The 21760-nt window shown below is 44.6% G+C and overlaps 1 protein-coding gene across 4 annotated transcripts in view; it reads left to right on the top strand.

Moving 5' to 3' along the window:
• Window positions 1-19524, top strand: part of EXOG (exo/endonuclease G) — a 49405-nt gene extending 29881 nt beyond the window's left edge. Inside the window, exons 10-11 of one of the 4 annotated variants that reach the window (XR_010835002.1) lie at window positions 1932-2108; window positions 8818-9089. Coding sequence is in view for 1 of the 4 variants with exons in the window: in XM_067005671.1 (XP_066861772.1) it covers window positions 1932-2210 (279 nt within the window). In the remaining 3 variants the exon portion in view is untranslated. Of the gene's footprint in view, window positions 1-423; window positions 498-1931; window positions 2282-8817; window positions 9090-18519 lie in introns of those variants that run through there. The other 3 variants (XR_010835003.1, XR_010835004.1, XM_067005671.1) reach the window with 3 other exon arrangements.
• The last annotated feature ends 2236 nt before the right edge of the window (window positions 19525-21760 follow it).

The raw sequence follows: 21760 nt of genomic DNA, 5'->3' as shown, positions 1-21760 counted from the left end.
TATATTTTGAAGGCAGAGCCGACAGGATTTCCTGCTGGATTGGACGTGGGATGTGTGAGAGAGGAGGTAGGGATGATGCCAGGGTTTCTGGCCTGAGCAGCTGGAACTCCAGCTGAAAACCCCATGGGGGCTGTTGACCGGTGTTACCTGTCCCCTGGGGCCTGTGGCTGAAGTCAAGACAGACACGGGGGAGGACTTGGCCCTGCTCCTGGCTCTGGGGCTCAGGGAATGGGCTGCCTGTACTGGTTATTCCATTACCCTTTATTTATTGGCCTTATTGGCTTTTGTCATTTCCTCATTGTCTCCTGTCTGGAGAGAAGACTATAAATGTGATGGATTGATACAGGATACAGGAGGCCCAATTATCTCTGTGGAGCCGGCCTCTCCTCTTGGTCAAGCCCTCTCCATTCTCCGTCTTTGCAGCACCTCCCATAGCCTTGAAGGCAGAAGCAGCCTGGTCCCTGGCTGTCCAGGAAGAGGGAGTGCAGCCCAGCAGGGTGAGTGGCAGACAGACGGTCCCCAGGAGACACGGCTCCAAGAGCAAATACAGGAGGCAAGCTCAGCCCCACAGAGGCCGGGCCGGAGGACAGCGGGGTGGGAGCGCAGGACGTACCGCCGCCGGTCAGCCCACATCCGGGCAGTGGGGCTCTGCTTAGACTTGCACGCCTTTCTGGAATCCGAGCTGGCACCTCCCTCCACGAACGCTGGGGTGATGGGGCTTTTCTCTCCGGCAGCAGGTGCCTGGCAGCTGCCCGTGGATGCCAGCCCCGTGAACTGGCCTGGGAGGAAGTGCTTGTCGGAGTGGTGACTGTACGTGCTGGGCTTGGGCTTGGGCTTGGCCCATCCCTGTCCCCTGCCCTTCAGGCTGACTTGGGACACCCACAGGAGAGTGGCGCCTTGGGTGGGGGCCTCAGGGGTCCCCCTGGGATCCCCCCAGGATTCCCTGAGACAGAGCTTGGCAGCTGCCAGGCTTTGAGTGTCATTTCTGAACCAAACCCCTCGGCCCCCACCTCAGGCCTGTCTGCCTGCCTCTGTCCCTGGGAATGTCCTGAGGCCCCTGGTCCAGGGTGGTTGGGACAGGAAGCCTAAGGTTCCTTCTTAGGATTTCGGGCATCTCCCTATGGTCACGCCCTGCTCGCTCCCCAACACGGACCCTGGTTACTGTGCCTTGAGTGTGCATTTGTGTGAATCTGCACCTGCCTCTCCATGTAGGCGAGGATCTCATGTAGGTGACGTCCTTCCAGAAGAACAAAGAGTGGAAGGTGGGACTGTGTGTGAGAATAGGAGCCAGGGGCCTAAGAGGACAGGAGGGCAGGAAGGATTCAAATGGAGGAGAGGATCCGGGTGAACCCAGTGGACAGTGAGCGGCCAGGTTGAGGGGGTGTCTCTTGTGCCAGCATTCCAGGGCTGCTCTCTGTGCCAGGCAGGGGACGGGGCCCAGAGAGTGTGGTACAAGCGGGTCAGCCTGGCCTTCCCCAGCCCTCAGGCAGTGCACAGGATGGTGTGCTGGAGGGGTGTGCAGGCGGGGCAGGAGACACAGTCCTGCGGCTTCCCCAGCCCAGCCGCGGTGGCCTTTGGCATCTCCTAGCCCTCAGCCGCTGCCCGCTCTGTCTCCGCCTGTAGGAGTGAGTGCCTGTGCTGTCTCCCTGCCCCTCCCAGCACTGAGTCTCGTGGCCGTCAAGGCTGAGGCGGAAGAGCGGCTGGCACGGGGCAGGGAGCAGCCAGGGCCCTGGCCCCAGGGTGAGAGCTGACGTCTGTCCGGGAGCATCTCTCTCTGCCAAGGGCTGAGATCCTGGGCTGCATGCCTTCCTTCTGACACAGGAGCTGGCATCCATCCCTCACGGAACCTGAACCCCAGCCTCACCCCAGAGTGGCCGGGTGACAGCTATGGCGGTGTGGTGACTGCAAGGCCCACTCTTGCCTCCCTCCAGATGCACCTGACACCTCCCAGGCCACTTCAGGCAGCTACAGAGACCCACACAAGGGGCCCCACACCCAGAATCCAAGGTTTGGCTTCAAGAACAGTGAGGAGCTCCTGCACTGGCCCTTTCCAAGCGGTAGTGACCTGGAGCGTGTCAGAGGGGAGGCCTGGCCCTTTATTGCTTATGGTGAGTGCCCCACCCTCCACGGGCTCCACAAAGGGTTACGGAGCCACTGCCGCGTGCCAGCCGCCAGCCGCTGAGCGAGGGACCGGTGGCAGTGCTGAGTAAAGCGCACTTAAACCCTGTCCTCATGGTTTTGTTTTGCTTTTAATTCTTACTTTACATGGGAGCACTTTATAGTTGATTAACAACGTTGTTAGTTTCAGGTATACAGCAAAGTGATTTGGTTATACATACACCTGTACCTATTCTTTTTCAAATTCTTTTTCCTTTACGGTTATTACAGAGTATTGAGTAGAATTCCTGTGTTATACAGTAGGTCCTGGTTGATTATCTGTTTTATATACATTAGGGTGTATATGCTAATCCCAGCCTCCTCGTTTATCCCTTTCTCCACCTTTCCCCTTTGGTAACCATAAGTTTATTTTCTAAGTCTGAGTCTGTTTGTTTTGTAAGTTAGTTCATTTATATCATTTTTTAAAGATTCCACATATAAGTGATATCATGTGATATTTGTCTTCCTCTGTCTGACTTAGTATGATTATCTCTAGGTCCATCCATGTTGCTGCAAATGGCATTATTTCATTATTTTTTATGGCTCAGTAATATTCTATTGTCTCTGTGTACCACATCTTCTTTATCCATTCATTGGTAGATGGTCATTTAGGTTGCTTCCATGTGTTAGCTATTGTAAGTAGCTACAGTGAACATTGGGGTGTGTGTATCTTTTTTTTGGGGGGGGGGGATGCACACCAGGCAGCATGTGGGATCCTAGTTCCCTGACCAGGGATCACACCCACACTGCCTGCTGTGGAAGCGCAGAGTCTCACCCACTGGACTGCCAGGGAAGTCCCTGTATCTTTCCAAATTATGTTTTTTTTCTGGATATATGCCCAGGAGTGGAATTGCTGAATCATATGGCAAATCTATTTTTAGCTTTTGAGGAATCTCCATACTGTTCTCCATTGGCTGAACAAGTTTAAATTCCCGCCAACAGCATAGGAGGGTTCCCTTTTCTCCACATCCTCTCTAGCATTTATTGTTTGTAGACTTTTTGGTGATGGCCATTCTGATGCAAGGTGATACCTCGTTGTAGCTTTGACTTGCATTTCTATAATAATTAGGGATGTCGATCATCTTGTCATGTGCTTTTTTTTTTTTTAAGAGTGTGAGTGAAAGTTACCTCTTGAAATTGGCTTCCTGACAGTCTTCTTTTTGGATTACCTCCCCCAGGGCATTTCTGGAGGGCAGGTGTCATTTACAGCCCCACAGGCCTTGTTAATATGAAGTGCCCATGAGAAACAGTTTTAAAGTTGTCGTTATGGGAAACGGCCCCAAGGCGGCAGGATTTCTGCATGCCCAGCTTGGATACTCGGGCAACCAAAGCCTTGGAAAGTCAAAAGTTGTGTTTGGGGATTGTAAATTACAGAGGAATGTGCCAGAAGAAATAGCCAAGAGGGTTGTGTCTTATTATTTCCTCCCCCTTACCTTTCACTTCCGGGTAAAATCCCAACCCCTGCAAAATCGGTTTGCTGAGTGTGCTGTCGTCCATCCAGAGGCGGGGTGACTAAGCAAGGAGGCTGGAGGTGAGAGGCCCACCAGAACACGTGGAGACCAGGTGACTTTTCAAAGCTCTTACAGCCCTGAGAGTCCACCATTCTTTGGTTGCACTAGGCTTTGTTTAGCTGTAGGAGGACCCACCTGGATCTAGAAATTGTGATCCCATGCAGAGGGGACCAGACACTACAGGTCCAAGGGGGGCTAATTTGCTGGTACGTCCTCCCCAGCTCTCTTAGCCCCAGGACAGTCCAGCCATGAGAGCAAAGTCGGCTCCGGCTCCATTGATGTGACACCAGCCCGGGTCACTGAGGCCAGAGAGGAATATAGTAGGCATTTCTTTTTTTTTTTTTTTAATTTAATTTTTACTTTATATTGGAATACAGTTGATTTACAATGTTGTTTGTTTTAGGTATTCAACAACTTGATTCAGTTATACAGACATATATCTATTCATTTTTGGATTATTTTCCCATATAGGTTATTACAAAGTGTTGAGTAGAGTTCCCTGTGCTATACTGTAGGTCCTTGTTGATTCTTTTATATATATTGAGGTGTATATGCTAATCCTAACCTCATTTATTCCTTTTCCCCACCTTTCCCTTGTGGTAACCATAAGTTTGTTTTCTAAGTGTGTGAGCCTGTTTCTGTTTTGTAAATTAGTTCATTTGTATCAACTTTTGTATTTAATTTTTGACAGTTTGATTATTATGTGTCGTGGCGTGTTTCTCTTTGGGTTTATCCTGTATGGAACTCTCTGTGCTTCCTGGACTTGATTGACTATTTCCTTTCCTATATTAGGGAAGTTTTCAACTATAATCTCTTCAAATATTTTCTCAGTCCCTTTCTTTTTCTCTTCTTCTTCTGGGACCCCTATAATTCGAATGTTGGTGCGTTTAATGTTGTCCCAGAGGTCTCTGAGACTGTCCTCAGTTCTTTTCTTTCTTTTTTCTTTCTTCTGCTCTGCAGTAGTTATTTCCACTATTTTATCTTCCAGGTCACTTATCCGTCCTTCTGCCTCAGTTATTCTGCTACTGATCCCATCTAGAGTATTTTTAATTTCATTTATTGTGTTGCTCATCGTTGCTTGCTTCCTCTTTATTTCTTCTAGGTCCCTGTTAACTGTTTCTTGCAAATTGTCTATTCTATTTCCAAGATTTTGCATCATCTTCACCATCATTATTCTAAATTCTCTTTCAGGTAGATTGGCTATTACCTCTTCATCTGTTAGGTCTGGTGTGTTTTTATCTTGCTCCTTCATCTGTTGTGTGTTTTTCTGTCTTCTCATTTCGCTTATCTTACTGTGTTTGAGGTCTCCTTTTTGCACGCTGCAGGTTCGTAGTTCCTGTTGTTTTTGGTGGCTGTCCGCAGTGGCTAAGGTTGGTTCAGTGGGTTGAGTAGATTCCCTGGTTGGGGGGACTAGTGCCTCTGTTCTGGTGGATGAGGCTGGATCTTGTCCTTCTGGTGGGCAGGTCCTCGTCTGGTGGTGTGTTTGGGGATGTTGGTAACCTTATTATGATTTTAGGCAGTCTCTCTGCTAATGGATGGGGCTGTAGACCTGTCTTGCTCTTTGTTGGGGATAGGGTGTCCAGCACTGTTCTTTGCTGGTCCTTGAGTGAAGCTGGGTCTTGGTGTTGAGATGGAGGTCTCTGGGAGATTTTCGCCGTCTGATATTACGTGGAGCTCGGAGGTCTCTTGTGGACTAGTGTCTTGAGGTTGGTTCTCCCACCTCAGGGACACCGCCCTGGTGCCTGGCTGGGGCGCCAAGAACCTTTAATCCACACGGCTCAAAATAAAAGGTAGAATAAATAGAGAGGAAAGAAAAGGAAGGAAGGAGGGAGGGAGGGAAGGAAGGAAGAAAGGAAGGAAGAAATGAAGGAAGGAAGCAAGAAAGCAAGGACGGAAGGTGCAGAGGAAGAAAGGGAGGAAGGAAGAGAGGAAGGGAGGAAAGAAGGGGGAAGGAAGGAAGAAAGGAGGGAAGGAGGGAAGAAAGGAAGAAAGAAAGGGAGAAGACAGAGTAGTATAAAGTATAGTTATTAAAATAAAAAATAATTATTAAGAAGAAAAATTTCCTTTTAAAAAACAAAACAAAAAAACAAACAAACAAACAAAAAACAGAAAAATGGGTCGGTCTAACTCTAGGACAAATGGTGCAAGCAAAGCTATACAGACAAAATCTCACACAGCAGCACACACATACACACCCACCCATTTGTATCAACTTTTGGATTCCACCTCTAAGTGACATCATGTGATGTTTGTCTTTCCCTGTGTGACTTACTTCAGTTAGTATGATCATCTCTAGGTCCATCCGTGTTGTTGCAAATGGCATTATTTCATTCTTTTTAATGGCTGAGTAATGTTCCATTGTCTATATGTACCACATCTTATTTATCCATTCATCTGTCGATGGACATTTTGGTTGCTAGTGTTTGGGCTATTGTAAAGAGTGCTGCAATGAACATTGTGGTGCATGGGTCCTTTTTGAACTATGGTTTTCTCCGGATATTCGCTGAGCACTGGGATTGCCGGATCATCTGGTACTCTATTTTTAGTTTTTAAAGAAACTTCCATACTGTACTCCATAATGGCTGTTAACAGTTTCCACTCCCACCAGCAGCTTAGGAGGGTTCCCTTTTCTCCACACGCTCTCCATCTGCTGTTGTTTGTAGACTTTTTGATGATGGCCATTCTGACTGGTGAAAGGTGATACCTCTCTGTAGCTTTGATTTATAATTAGTGATGTTGAGAATCTTGTTAAACAGTGTGTTCCTGGGTTGTAAATTAGAGTGGAATGTGCCAGAACAAACACCTGAAGGGTTGTCTCTCTTTACTTCATCCCCCTTACCCTTTCACCCCTGGGGCAAATCCCAACTCCTGGAAAACCATTTTGCTGAAGGTGCTGTTGTCCAGAGGTGGGGCAACCCTAAGGAAGAAGGATGGAGGTGGGAACCTTCCGAGCAGGAGATGTGGAGACCAGGTGACTTTTCAAAGCTCTTGCAGCCCAGAGAGTCTACCCTCCTTTGGGTGCACTGGGCTTGGTTTAGCTGTAGGAGTGCCAACCTGGATCTGGAGATGGTGGTCCCATGCACAGGGGACCAGGCACTCCTAGTCCAAGGAGGGCTCATTTCCTGGCACATCCTTCCCAGCTCTGAGTCCCTTGGACAGTCCAGGCCTTGGGACCGAAGCCTGCCCAGGCTCCAGGGATGTGACACCAGCTTGGGTCAGCGAGGCCTGAGGTGATCATGAGGCATTTCTTAGTTTTAGGGTTTTTTTTAAATTTTCTAGTGGAGTATAGTTGATTGACAGTGTTGTGTTTTCTTAGTTGTTTGGCAACGTGATTCAGTTACAGACAGGCATATATCTGTTCTCTTTCCAATTCCTTTCCTATATAGGTTATTAAAGAGTGTTGAGTAGAGTTCCCTGTGCTATACAGAATGTCCTTGTTGATTATCTGTTTTATATATATTGGGGTTTATGTGCTAATCCCAACCTCCTCATTTATCCCTTCTGCCACCTTTCCCCTTTGGTAACCATAAGTTTGTTTTCGAAGTCTGTGAGTTTGTTTCTGCTTTGTAAATGACTTCATTTGTATCAATTTTTGGTTTCTTCCTATAAGTGATATCATGTGATCTTTGTCTTTCCCTTTCTGGCTTACTTCACTGAGTCTGATCATCTCTAGGTCCACCATCTGTGTTGCTGTAGGTGGCATTATTTCATTTTTCTTAATGCCTGAGTAATACTCCATTGTCTATATGTACCACATCTTCTTTATCCATTCATCTGTTGAACATTTTCATTGCTTCCATGTCTTGGCTATCATCAGTACTACTGTAGTGGATGTTGCAGTGTGTGGGTCTTTTCTAATATGGGTTTTCTCTGGATATTCCCCCATGAGTGGGATTGCCAGATCATCTGGTACCTTTATTTGTAGTTTTTTAAGGAACTTCCATACTGTTCTTTATACTGTCTCTTACCAGTTTCCTTTCCAACAAGATTGTGCCAAGATTTAAAACTAGTGCTTTCGGGCACTCGGCATTCACCAGGACTACAGGGATGTAAATGACTCCTGCCGTCAAGAAATGTCCTTCTGTAGGTAATCAAAAAACAATACAACGATTGCAGATTTTCAAATTTTTGCAGCAGCCAAATTTTACTTACACTGTCTAAAGAAAGGTCATGAAAAGATACTCAACAGCAGTAATTGTTGGAGACATGCAAATCAAAACTACAACGAGGTATCATGTCGCAACAGGCTGCATGATTATCATAAAAATGTCTACAAACAATTAATGCTGCAAAGGGCATGAAGAATAGAGATCCCTCCTACACTGTTGGTGAGATTTTAAAGTGGTAACAGACTACGGGGACCCGTATGGAGGTTCCTTAAATACTGAAAATAGAGCTACTATATGATCAAGGAATCCCACTCCTTGGCATATATCCAGAGGGAACCATAATTCAAAAACACATGCACCCCAAGTTTCACTTCAGCACTATTTACAATAGCCAAGACATGGAAGCAACCAAATTGTCCATCGTCAGATGAATGGATAAAGAAGTGGTAGATAGGGCTTCCCTGGTGGCGCAGTGGTTGAGAGTCCGCCTGCCAATGCAGGGGACATGGGTTCGTGTCCCGGTCTGGGAAGATCCCACATGCCGTGGAGGCCACAACAGTGAGAGGCCCGCGTACCACAAAAAAAAAAAAAAAAAAAAAAAAAAAAGAAGTGGTAGATAGAAACAATGGAATATTACTCAGTCATGAAAAGAATGAAATAATGCCACTTGCAGCCACATGGATGGACCCAGAGGTGATCATACTTAGTGAAGTAAGTCTGTTGCAACCAAAATAGAAATGAGGTTTTTCCTCTCCTGTTAACAAGGAAAAGAAAGGGAACAGTGAACAGGCTAGAGGAGAAACAAACTGGCCTGAAAGCAGTAATCAATCCTAGTTTCATTTTAACTATCACTCATCTGTAGTGTCTGTAACTAGATTTGGTTTTCACAAAGCTAACCTCTGACACTCTTCTGACACTATGTGAATTACATCCTGCACCTATCACTCCTTAACTCTGTTTGAATTACATCCTGTACTTTGTGTTTACAATACCTGCACTCCCCTGTAGCAAATCACCCCTTGTAGCATTCTGCATTTCAGAAAGAAGGTTGCAGGCCAATAATTTAGAGATGAACGGACCCAGTTACCGGGTTGCCTGACGTGAGCTGTGACTGTTTTGAAATAATGCAGAAAGAAGAAAAATGCAAGACCTTCACCACTTTGATCCTTATCACCTACCCTGGACTTCGAGCCTCATCTGTAGGACTTCCCCTGATCCCCCAGGGAAGGGGGTCACAGTTCTTGAGGTGTTAGCGTGCTGTATTTTCCCCTTTCCCTGTCAAAGATAAAGCTATTTTTATTTTTCTCCAAAACTTGTCTCCATATTTCTGTTCGGCATTGGTGCACAGAGAGCCAAGATTTTGGCATCAAATCCGAGAGAGAAAGATAAATATCATATGATATCACTTATAGGTGGAATCTAAAAATTGATACCAAGGAAGTAATTTACAAAAGAGAAACAGACTCACAGACTTAGAAAACACTCTTATGTTTACCACAGGGGAAAGGTAGGGGAAAGGGATAAATTAGAGGTTGGGATTAACATATATACACTAATATGTATAAAACAGATAATCAACAAGGACCTACTGTATAGCATAGGAAATTCTACTCAACACTCTGTAATAACCTATATGGGAACAGAATCCATAAAAGAACAGATATATGTCTATGGATAACTGAATCAAGTTGCCGAATACCTGAAAAAACACAACATTGTAAATCAACTATACTCCACTAGAAATTAAAAACAAAACAAAGAAATGCCTCATATGATCACTTCAGGCCTCGCTGACCCAAGCTGGTGTCAAATCTCTGGAGCCTTGGCAGGCTTTGATCCCAAGGCCTGGACTGTCCAGGGACTCGGGACTGGGAAGGATGTGCCAGGAAATGAGCCTTCCTTGGACCAGGAGTGCCTGGTCCCCTGTGCATGGGACCACCATCTCCAGATCCAAGCCTGCGCTCCTACAGCTAAACCAAACCCAGTGCACGTAAAGCAGGGTAGACTCTCTGGGCTGCAAGAGCTTTGAAAAGTCACCTGGTGGTCTGCTGGGAAGGTTCCCACCTCCATCCTCCTCCTCACCCCACCTCCAGAGGACAGCACCCTCAGTAGAGAGATGTGCAGGGGTTGGCATTTGTCCCAGGGGTGAAGGGTAAGGGGGAAGAAGTAATGAGACAGCATCACTTGCGTGTTTGTTTTGGCACATTCACTCCAATTTACAACCCAGAAACATGACTTTCACTAAGGCTCTGGTTGCTCGAGTTCCCAGAGTGGGGCATGAAGAAATCCTGCTGCCTTGTGGCCATTTCCTGTAACAGCAACGTTAAAACCCGTGGTCTTGGGCACTTAATAGTCACAAGGCCTGTGGGGCTGTAAATAACACCTGTCCTCTAGAAATGTCCTGGGGTAGGATGGGATCAAGATGGCAGGGGAGTAGGACGTAGAGCTCAGCTTCTCCCCAAAGATACATCAAACATACATCTACATGTGGAACAACTCTCACAGAACATCTACTTAAACACTACCAGAAGATCTCAGACTTCTAAAAGGGCAAGAAAATTTCCAGGTAACATGGTAGGGCAGAAGAAAAAAAGAGAGAGAGAGAGAGAAGGAATCAGGACAGTACCTGTGCTTCTGGGAGGGAGCTGTGAAAGTGGAAAGGTTTCCACACACTGGGAAGTCCCCTCACTGGCAAAGACAGAGGGGGAGTTTTTGCCTCAGAGCAGAGCGCAGCAACAGGTGTTTGGAGGGCAAAGCGGAGAGAGACCTGCACACATGTTCAGTGCTGCCTGGCTCTCCACAGCCTGAGACACTTGTCCACTCACCCACTGGCACGGGTGGGGGCTGGGTGCTGAGGCTCAAGCTTCAGAGGTCTGACCCGGAGGAGAGGACTGGAGTTGGCTGCGTGGAGACAGCCTGAGGGGGCTAGGGTGCAGTGTGCCACAACTGAGGGAGTTGGGGAAGAAGCCTGGGCCCACCAGAGAGGCAAGGCACCATTGTCGGCGGGGGGCACACGAGGAGAGGGGTGGGCCCTCCCTAGGAGCTCCTTCTCTGCCCACTCACGGGCAGCAGGGCACTGCCTACCACCTCTCGAGCTCCAGCGGGGGGCATGAGCCATGGCTGCCATCTTGGACTCCAGAACGGGCCTGGACTGCTGCCACCACCGCCACCAAGGGTCCTGTGAGCGGGTGCAGGTCACTGCCCTCACCCTCCCAGGAGCCTGCTCAGCCCACTGCCAAGGATCCCACGATCTGGGGCCAACTTTCCCAGGAGTGTGCATGGTCCGCCGCCACTGCTGATGGCCCTGCAACCTGGTGCCGACCACTACCCCCACATCCGAGAGGCCGCACGACCCACTGCTGCCACCTAGGGCCCCGAGATCCAGGGTGATCTTCCCCAGGGGCCTGCAAACCACTGCTGCCGCTGCAGAGGGACCCATGACTAGGAGCCAGCCACTGCCCCTGCCTTCCTGGGAGTCTGTGCAAGCCATGCACCTGCACATCTGCACACCCCCTATCAAGGGGATACCGGCCAGCACACACTGAGGTAAGAGACGGCAAGCATCCAAACCAAAAGCAGCCCTCATGCCAGAAACATGTTAAGCCCACACAAGCTACACAGGGGCGCCCCCACATATAAACAACCCTCCAAGACTACAATAGACACTTGTTTTCCTAAACTCACAGACTAAGAGAAATAGAACCATAGAACCAAAATAAAGAAGCAGAGGATCCACTCTCAGCTAAAAAACCAAGAAAATTCCCCTGAAGGAACAAATAATGAAACAGACCTCTTCAGTCTAATAGACACTGATTTCAAAAAGGAGGTAATGAAAATACTGAAGGAATTAAGAAAGGCTATCCACGGAAATTCAGATTACTGTAAAAAGGAACTAGAAATTATAAGGAGGAGCCAAGAAAAATTAGAAAATTCATTTCCCGAGATGAAAGCTGAGCTCAAGGCAGTGAATAGCACAATGAATAATGTGGAAGGAAGAATAAGTGATCTGGAAGATAGAATAATGGAAATTACCCAATCAGAAGAGCAGACAAAAAGCCAAAGGGAAAAAAAAGCAGTATAAGAGACCTATGGGATAATATAAAGCAGGCCAATCTATGTGTTATAGGGATTCCAGATGGAGAAGAAAGAGAAAAGGGGTTTGAAGATGTATTTGAAGAAATTATGGCTGAAAAGTTCCCAAACCTAAAGAAGGAAACAGATATCCAGATACAGGAAGCACAGAGGGTCCCAGACAAGATGAACCCAAACAGACCTACACCAAGATATATTATAATAAAAATGGCAAAAGTTAAAGAGAAGATTCTAAAGTCAGCAAGAGAAAAGGAGTTCTTTACAAGGGAACCCCCATGAGTCTATCAGCTGATTTCTCTACAGAAACACTGCAGGCAAGAAGGGAGTGACAAAATATATTCTAAGACTTGAAAGAAAAATATGCAATCTAGAACACCCAGCAAGATTTTCTGTCAGAAGCCAACCTGTAGCCTCTGTCCCATGACAAAGTCATGGAACAACGATCCAAGACAACACTGCAAAGCAGTGCTGCGCCCAGGGGGCTGAACACATCCCTTCTGACCTGCCTTGTTCTGTGTTTGTGTTTTGAAAAAGTACACCATGGGGGACTTGCCCCTCGTCCAAAGCTTGCACATACAAAACGCCCCACTTCCCCTTCTAAAACCACCACTCGGGATGTTTTGACCACCCCGCCTGGCTGGTGGGAGAAAAATAACCTGAAAATGTAGGGATGTTTGTATGGAAAACACCAGAAATAGAAAAACAATGGCCCTACATGGGAGTGATAGATGATTATGGCTATCGTTGGTTCTGGTATAAGGAAAGATTAATCATACAGAGTCAACTGCCAACATTGGAATTGTTGACTCGTCTATTCAGACAGGCTTCATGCCCAGAGGAACACAGTGATAGATTAAATTGTGAAAAATATTGTAGATGATTTAGGGGATACATTGTTAAAACCTGTCCATGCGGACCTCTAGGACACATAGGAAAGGTCAGGAAACTTCCCCCTCCATAGTTCCTCTTAATGGCTTGTTACATATTAGCTTGGCTTTGTTATTAGTACAGATTGTTTTAGCTAAGCACCTGATGAAGTAATCACTTAGGGTATATAAACCTGACTGTGAGAAAATAAAATTGAGACCATGCTTGCACATACACAGTGTTATTGATTTATTTAACCTCCCCTCGCCGACGCTGTCCATTCCTTGGGTACTCCTGGACCTGCAGGAGCTGGACTCCTGCAATTTTCATTTGGAATAGGAGGAGAAATAAAGAATTTCTCAAACAAGCAAAAACTAAAAGAATACAGCAATACCAAACCTATCCTAAAAGAAATACTGAAAGGTCATTTCTAAATAGAAAAGATGCAAGAAGAAATAGGAAGAAGAAAACCACAATTGGAAAGTAAATCACTTATATTAGCCAGTATACAGATCAAAAAGAAAAACAAAAAAACAAAACCTATTTGTGAAAGCAATGATAAACACAAGGAACAGCAAAAGGATAAACATGAAGATGTAAAAAGGGACATCAAAATCATAAAATGCAGGGAAGGAGAATAAGAAAATGCAGTTTTTTGTTTTTTGGGTTTTTTTAGAATGTGTTTAAGCCTATATAACTATCAGTCTAAAGCAAGCATATATAGCAAGGGGTTGACAATACTTGAAAAACAGGGCAACTACAAATCAAGAACATACAATAGATTCACAAAAACCAAAAAGAAGAGAACACAAGCATAAAATAAAAGGAAATCATCAAACCACAAAAAGAAAAAGGAAGGAATGAAGAAGAAACAATCAACTGGAAAACAAGGTTTGAAATGGCAATAAATACATATGTATCAATAATTACCTTAAATGTCAATGGAGGGCTTCCCTGCTGTGCAGTTGAGAATCTGCCTGCCAATGCAGCATACACAGATTTGAGCCCTGGTCGGGGAAGATCCCACCTGCTGCGGAGCAACTAAGCCTGTATGGCACAACTACTGAAGCCCACGCGCCTAGAGCCCATGCTCCGCAACAAGAGAAGCCACCGCAATGAGAAGCCCATGCACTGCAATGAAGAGCAGCCCCCGCTCGCTGCAACTAGAAGAAAGCCCGTGCACAGCAACAAAGACCCAACACAGCCAAAAATAAATAAACTAATTAAATAAAAACATTTAAAAAACACTAAGGAAATCTGAATAAAGTATGAACTTTAAAAAAAAATGTCAACAGACTGAGTGCTCCAATCAAAAGACACAGAGTGGCAGACTGGATAAAAAAAAAACAAGAGCTTACAGTATGCTGCCTACAAGAGTCCCACCTTAGGGCAAAGGACACACACAGATTGAAAGTGAGGAGATGGAAAAAGGTATTTCATGCAAACAGAAATGATGAGAAAGCAGGAGCTGCAAGATTCATATCAGACAAAATAGACTTTAAAGCAAAGGCTATAAAAGATAAGGAAGGGTACTATATAATGATAAAAGGATCAATACAAGAAGAGGATTTTATACTCGTCAACATACATGCACCTAATATAGGAGCATCCAAATACATAAAACAAATACTAACAGACATAAAAGGAGAAATTGACAGGAATACAATAATACTAGGAGATTTTAACACCCCACTCACATCAATGGACAGATCTTCTAGAGAGAAAATCAATAAGGAAACAGAGATCCTAAATGATACAATAGAACAGTTAGACTTAATTGATATTTTCAGGATATTACATCAAAAAAAAATCAGAATACACATTCTTTTCAAGTGCACATGGAACATTCTCTAGAATTGACCACATACTACGGCACAAAACTAACCTCGACATATTTAAGAGTATAGGAATTATTTCAAGCATCTTTGGCCACAATGGCATGAAACTAGAAATCAACCACAGGAAAAGAAATGAGAAAAAAACAATTACATGGAGACTAAGTAACATGCTACTAAAAAACCAATTGGTCAATGATGAAATCAAAAAGGAAATTTAAAAAATACCTTGAGACAAACAACAGTGAAAATACAACTATACAAAATCTATGGGACACAGCAAAAGCAATTCTTAGAGGGAAGTTCATAGCAATACAGGCCTTCGTCAAAAAAACAAGAAAAATCTCAAGTAAACAACCTAACCTACCACCTAAAAGAATTAGAAAAAGAATAACAATACCTGAAGTCAGCAGAAAGAAATAATAAAGATCAAGGTGGAGATAAATAAAATATTTAAAAAACAGAAAAAATCAAAACCAAGAGCTGGTTCTTTGAAAGGCACAAAGTAAAGTAAACAAAAGTAAACAAAAAAAAGTAAACAAAACTGACAAACCTCTGGCCAGTCTCACCAAGAAGAAAAGAGAGAGAACCCAAATAAAATAAAAAATGAAAAAGAGTTGACAGTTTGCACATGGAAAATAAAGTGAACACTTCAACCACGTGTGGTGCATGACTCAAACCCACCGCCTGCCCGCGCGGAACATTCCAGAGGCAGAGCCTCCAAGGCACACAGACCCACCTGTGGCTCTGGGAGGTTGCATCCCCTCCCACTCTCTACCTGTGGGTCCTTCCTGGCTGGCAGGGCCGATGCTGTAGAGCAGGTGGCGCTCATTCCAGGCCGATGGGTGCACATGGAACCCATGTTTCACTGTCAGTTTTTGTGCTTGATTTTGAGAATGGAATTATGGGGATTTTTTTTAAAAAATGTATCTTAACTGACATCTGTCAGTGTTTACGGCACTGCCTCCAGGCTTTTAGATCCCTAGGTAGCTGGATGGGGAGGCATTTTGGTCACCAGTTCACTCTTGTGCTTTGATATTTCCTGTCTTTCTACCCCCCTCCGTTCCCAAGAGCAAAGATTAATTTAAAGGCAAAGATGGATTCACTGTAAACTAACCTGTCCTCATTTACACCTTCCTTTTCTTTTCTAGTGCAGAAATTAAAATAAATATAAAGCAAAAAAAAAAAAAAAACCCACAAAAAAACCAAAAAAAACACAAACCACTGTGCTTCCCTGGTGGCACAGTGGTTAAGAATCCGCCTGCTAATGCAGGGGACACTGGTTCAATCCCTAGTCCAGGAAGATCCCACATGCTGCAGAACAACTAAGCCTGTGCACCACAACTACTGAGCCTGTGCTCTAGAGCCCATGAGCCACAACTGCTGAGCCCAAGTGCCACAACTACTGAAGCCAGTGTGCCTCAAGCCCGTGTTCCACAACAAGAGAAGCCACCACAATGAGAAGCCCGTGCACCCCAACGAAGAGTTGCTCCCACTCGCAACTAGAGAAAGCCCGCGTGCAGCATCGAAGACCCAATGCAGCCAAAAATAAATAAATTAAATTAAAAAACATCACAGGCCAATATCTTTGATGAATATAGATGGAAAAATTCTCAACAAAATATTAGCAAACTGAATCCAACAACACATATAAAAGATCATACACCACAACCAAGTGGGTTTCATCCCAGGTTCACTAGGATGGTTCAACATACACAAATCAATCAATGTAATACACCACATTAACAAAAGAAAAGTCAAAAACCACATTATCATCTCAATAGATGCAGAAAAAGCACTTGACAAAATTCAACATCCAATCATGATAAAAACCCTTACCAAAGTGGGAATAGAGGGAACTATATCTCAACATAATAAAAGCCATTTGTGACAAACCCACAGCCAATATCATACTGAACAGTGAAAAGCTGAAAGCCTTCCCCCTGAAATCTGGAACAAGACAAGGATGTCCACTCTCACCACTTCTCTTCAACATAGTATTGGAAGTTCTAGCCACAGCAATCAGACAAGAGAAATTAAAAGGTATCCAAATTGGAGGGAAAGAGGTAAAATCATCACTATATACAGATGACATGATACTGTATATAGAAAACCCTAAGGACTCCACATAAAAGCTACTAAATCTAATAATTCAGCAAAGTAGAAGGATACAAGATTAACATTTGGAAATCATTTGCATTCCTTTACACTAACAATGAAATATCAGAAAGGGAATGTAAAAAAATAATACCTTCTAAAATCGCACCAACCCCCCCCCAAAACCTAGGAATAAACCTGACCAAGGAGGTGGAAGACTTATATGCTGAGAACTATAAATCATTAATAAAAAATATTAAAGAGGGGCTTCCCTGGTGGCACAGTGGTTGAGGGTCCGCCTGCTGATGCAGGGGACACGGGTTCGTGCCCCGGTCCAGGAAGATCCCACATGCCACAGAGCGGCTGGGCCCGTGAGCCATGGCCGCTGAGCCTGCGCGTCCGGAGCCTGTGCTCCGTGATGGGAGGGGCCACAACAGTGAGAGGCCCGCGTACCGCAAAAAAAAAAGAAAAAAGAAAAAAGAAAAAAATATATTAAAGAGGATTCAAAGAAATGGAAAGATAATCCCATGCTCTTGGATTAGAAGATGTATAAAGACGATGTGGTATGTATACTCAATAGACTATTACTCAGCCATTAAAAAAGAATCAAATTCTGCCACTTGCAGCAACATGGATGGACCTAGAATGTATTATATAGTACCTTAGTGAAATAAGTTAGACAGAAAGAAAAATACTCTGTTCTCACTTACACGTGGAATCTAAAAAATGCAAGAAAGGAACGTATGTAACAAAATAGCAATAGACTCACAGAGAACAAATTAGTGGTTACTGGTGGGGAGAGGGAAGCGGGGAGGGAGAGTAGTTTGTTTCTCTTAATCCAATACCCCTATGTAGAAAATAAACAAGGATATATTGTACAACACAGGAAAAAATAGCCATTATTTTGCAATAACTTTAAGTGGAGCATAATCTATAAAAATATTAAATCAATATGTTGTACCCCTGAGACTAATATAATATTGTAAATCAACTGTACTCCAGTGGCAGTGACATAAAGCCGAAGATCGCACAGCCATGGGGAGAGGGCTCAGGTTTCAGGCCTGCTTCTTTTGTCATGCACTCCCTGGGGATCAGATCTGATTTCAGCCCCGCCTCCAAGGGTGGGCAACTTGCTGGTGCCTGTGTGCTCCCAGAGCTCATAGAGGTGGCACCAAGAAGGAGGCTGCTATGGTGGTCCTGCACCTCCCTTCACCTGCCCCTCAACAATGGCGCTTCACTTCTGTGGCTGGCCTGGGCTTCTTCCGCGCACACCCCCGCTTGGGCACATACTGTACTCCAGCCCCTTCAGCCTGTCTCCGCGCAGCCAACCCCAGTCCTCTCCCCTGGTCTGTCCTCTGAAGCCCAAGTTGCAGCACCCAGCCCTCGCACATACCAGCAGGCATGAATCTTGGGCTGAGAACTGCACAAAGTAGCACAGATCCTCTGTGCAGGTCTCTGTTTTGTCTGCTGCAAACTGGCTGCTGCGCCCTCCTCCAAGTCTCTGCAGCTCCCTTTCTGTCCCAGCTGATCTCCGCACCAGTCAAGGGGCTTCCCAGGGTGAGGGAACATTTGCTCCTTCACAGCTCCCTCCCAGGGGTACAGGTCCTGTCCTGTTTTCTTCCTTTTTTTTTTCTTTTATCCTATCTCATTATGTGGAGATCTTTCTTGCACTTCTGGATGTCTGAGATCTTCTGCTAGTGTTCAGTAGGTATTGTGTGAGGATTGTTCCACATGTAGATGTATTTTTGATGTACTCAGTATTTGCAGGACAAGGTGAACTCCACGTCCTTCTATTCCACCATCTTGATTCAATCCCTGTATGATTTTTTTGCCCTTTTCCTTCTACTACAGGAAATCAAATGATCAGTGCATGAAGAAGACTGACTAGAGGCCCAAGGACACAGCAAATATCAAGGTCATCACACAAACATCAGCCCCACAGCACCCCTAAAGCCCAGAACCTAAAGAAGCAAAAGAGGGGACAAACTGCCTTAAAAAGGACATTAGGTCATGTATACTCCCTGCAAGAGTGTATCAGAGGGCTTGTTTCCACTGATATTGACAAGAGAAGAGATGCTACAAAGGCAGTTTAAGTTTCCAATATAATGGGGAAAAAACCATTACACTGGCATTGTAATGTATGTTCCCCAACCATCTTTGAGGTTGGGTGCCTCTTCATATGTAAAATGACCGTTTTTATTTCTTTTTCAGTGAAATTTAATTTCATAGGTTCCAAATATTTTTATTTGGTCACTTCTATTTTTTGTCTTGAGAGGCAATTCAAATATACTTTATATCTGTGGTGTCTTCTCCTACAGCATCCTTCCAAGTCAATTACTGTCCGCCCAGTCACTAAAAAATTTGTCAAGGAACTTGTTTTCACAGGTCATCCACCACTCAAGACACCATGAGTGTCTCGATATGAGGGCCATCTGCCTTGAACAGCCTTACATCAAGAACTCTGTACTGAGCTCTTTGCTCTCAACTTGTGGACCAGATAAAGGACAGGATGAGGGTATCATTATTACCTCACAACCTGCACCCAAGCACATTGGTCACTGCTCAAACATCATTGCCAAGGTGACAGACAACAGGCCTGGGATCTTCTCCTGTGATGTCCCCAGCTTGCCACCAAGACATCTGGTCTGGACCATGTCATCAACCACAAGGCACAACTCAAGTGTCCTGAAGTAGACTCAGTGTGTGGACCAGAGCCTGTCAAACATAAATGTGACCAGGACTCCAAACTCAGGCCCCAGGCAAGAGATCTTCCCAGGTCTCCATCCAGTTTTGCTAGAACCTCCCCTCCACCCGACCCCCTACTCTACCCCCAATAAAGTAAGACTCGGGTCCTTATTTTCCTCTGGGGACACTCAGAGACCTGATCTGTGGAATTGTCCATAGTCTTCATCCTCTTTCCAGTACAATTGGACTTGGATACACACAGGCACATCAAATGACCATAAGGCCACCTGCCCCAGTGCTAAGCACCGACTCCCAGCCTCTACCCAACTCACCTTGCCTGAGCCCAATCCAGGCCTGCACTGTCCCCCAACCCCCACCATCTATGCACATTCCAGACCAACCCCCCAGAATTGTCTTCATGATGGGACAAGGGATGGGGGAAGGGCTCCAGGTTCAGAACAACTTTCCTTTCATCCTCCTGAGAAGCCTGCTCCTACAAGTCAGATGTTTCACATCGTAGAGGAATCTGGGTGATCCTACCCCATGTCCCAGTCCATGTTCTCCATGAGGACCCTCTGGTCTCCTCCTCTGAGGAGAGTGATCCGTCCCACCCCAAGTCACGGAAGACTCAGCCTCCAGGCTAACATGTCTTAGAGGGGACTACTGCGGTAAAAGAAAGGAGAAAAGAGCAGAATTTGTCTCATGAATTAGCACTTCCCCAGGTGTGGTTTATGTACAAATTTCAGAACACCGAATACCACTGAGAGTTTCACAGCCCATTTCATGTAATGTTATGAATGTTGTAAATTTAACTTATGTTTTAAATGGAAGTTACCAAACTGTCATATAAAGTATTTAGTAAATTAGAAAAATTGTTGTTTGCTAATCCTTTTACAATATATGTCAAGTCATTATGCTTTGCACCTCCAATTTCTACAGTACTGTATGTAGAAATTGCATCTCAATAAAACAAAGAAAACTAAAGGAAAATATTAGTAAGTTAATAAGAAACTGAGTCAACACACTGGAAAATATTAAGCTATAATGCCAGTAGGAAGCAGTTGATTAACATTTATTTGTATTCAGTGTGCAGGTAACTGGAATTTGGGAAACTGGATAAAATAGACACCTATGTTTTCTAAGCTGAGCCTTTCCTGAAACTAGAATTTTTATCTCTGAAGGAGTGCTACGGAAAACCATAATGGAGGATATTTTCTTCATCTTATAAATTTTGGTTATTAAAAATCACTGGAAATTATATTTGGTTACTTTCTTCATGATAATGAGATCCTCCCAATGTGATATATTGTACAGATATTTTCACTTCCAGTCATCTCTTGTAAGGTTTTTTGTTTTGTTATTTTGTCACCAAGTTTTATTTACTTCAGTGTAAAAGAGGCCCTTAGTAGTCTCAGTGTACTGTAGTCTGTGTCCCTGAATTGTGTTCAGATTTCAGAGTTTTAGGCATAACCCAGGCCTCTGAAACAGAAACTGCCTTTTAACAATATTTTCAGGTGACTCACATGCACATTTTTTTTTTTTTTTTTACTAAGTAGGGCAAGTGTACTTATTCTCAATTTGACAGCAAGTTTGAATAACATGGTGATATTTTTAAAATACTGATGCCCAGAAATACTAATTTACTGAATGCTTTTAAGTCCTGGGGATGGGAATTTTTTAATGTTTTCCAAGTAATAATGATGTGAGGCAAAGTCTGAGAACTCCTATAGATGAAGAGGTAACAGTTCCCTGACTTGTTCTGGTCTTTTTCCAGCGTGGGAAGAAACTCTGACCTGGGTCAAGAAAGTGTGGGTGGTTTTATAGAGAATGGGATTCTACTAGGAGGGGCAAAGAACCTAATCATTTTTCCACGTGAGAATCTGTCTCATGGAAGCTTCTCTCTCTCTCTCTCTCTCTCTCTCTCTCTCTCTCTAGGACTTCTTCCCTTAATGAGGAAGACTCCTGGTTGAGGCCTCAAGACCAATGAAAAGATAAAAAGCAAAGTAAAGGAAGCTCAGGTTGAGTTACTCAATTTGACTCGAATATATTCCAGTGAGGAGTTCCATGAGCATTACGATTGAATAAGATGTGCCTCCTCATGACCCCCTTCAACAACTTGGCTTCATTCACAGAAAAAAGTGTCTTTGTGGGAGCTGTGGGTTCCAGCACCACACACCAAGGGGCCCAGGAGGAGTCTCACCCACCCATGCACAGGTTAATAGGCATAGAGACCTCAGTCCCAGCTCTGGACTTTGCAGTCATCTGTTAACTGGCTCCTCTGGGCTATAGTCCAGGGGCACCTGGAAAATACTATTTTAAGCCATCACTCATGAACAAAAGAGCCTTTATGGATATTCACGTTTCTAGTAGAGAAGTACTAGCACAATGTTGGAGAAAAAAAAAGTAT

This window comes from Kogia breviceps, chromosome 10 (genome assembly GCF_026419965.1).
Source record: "Kogia breviceps isolate mKogBre1 chromosome 10, mKogBre1 haplotype 1, whole genome shotgun sequence".
Lineage (NCBI taxonomy): Eukaryota > Metazoa > Chordata > Mammalia > Artiodactyla > Physeteridae > Kogia > Kogia breviceps.
Note: the sequence above shows the minus strand (reverse complement) of the source record. Positions and strands in the feature narration are given on the sequence as shown.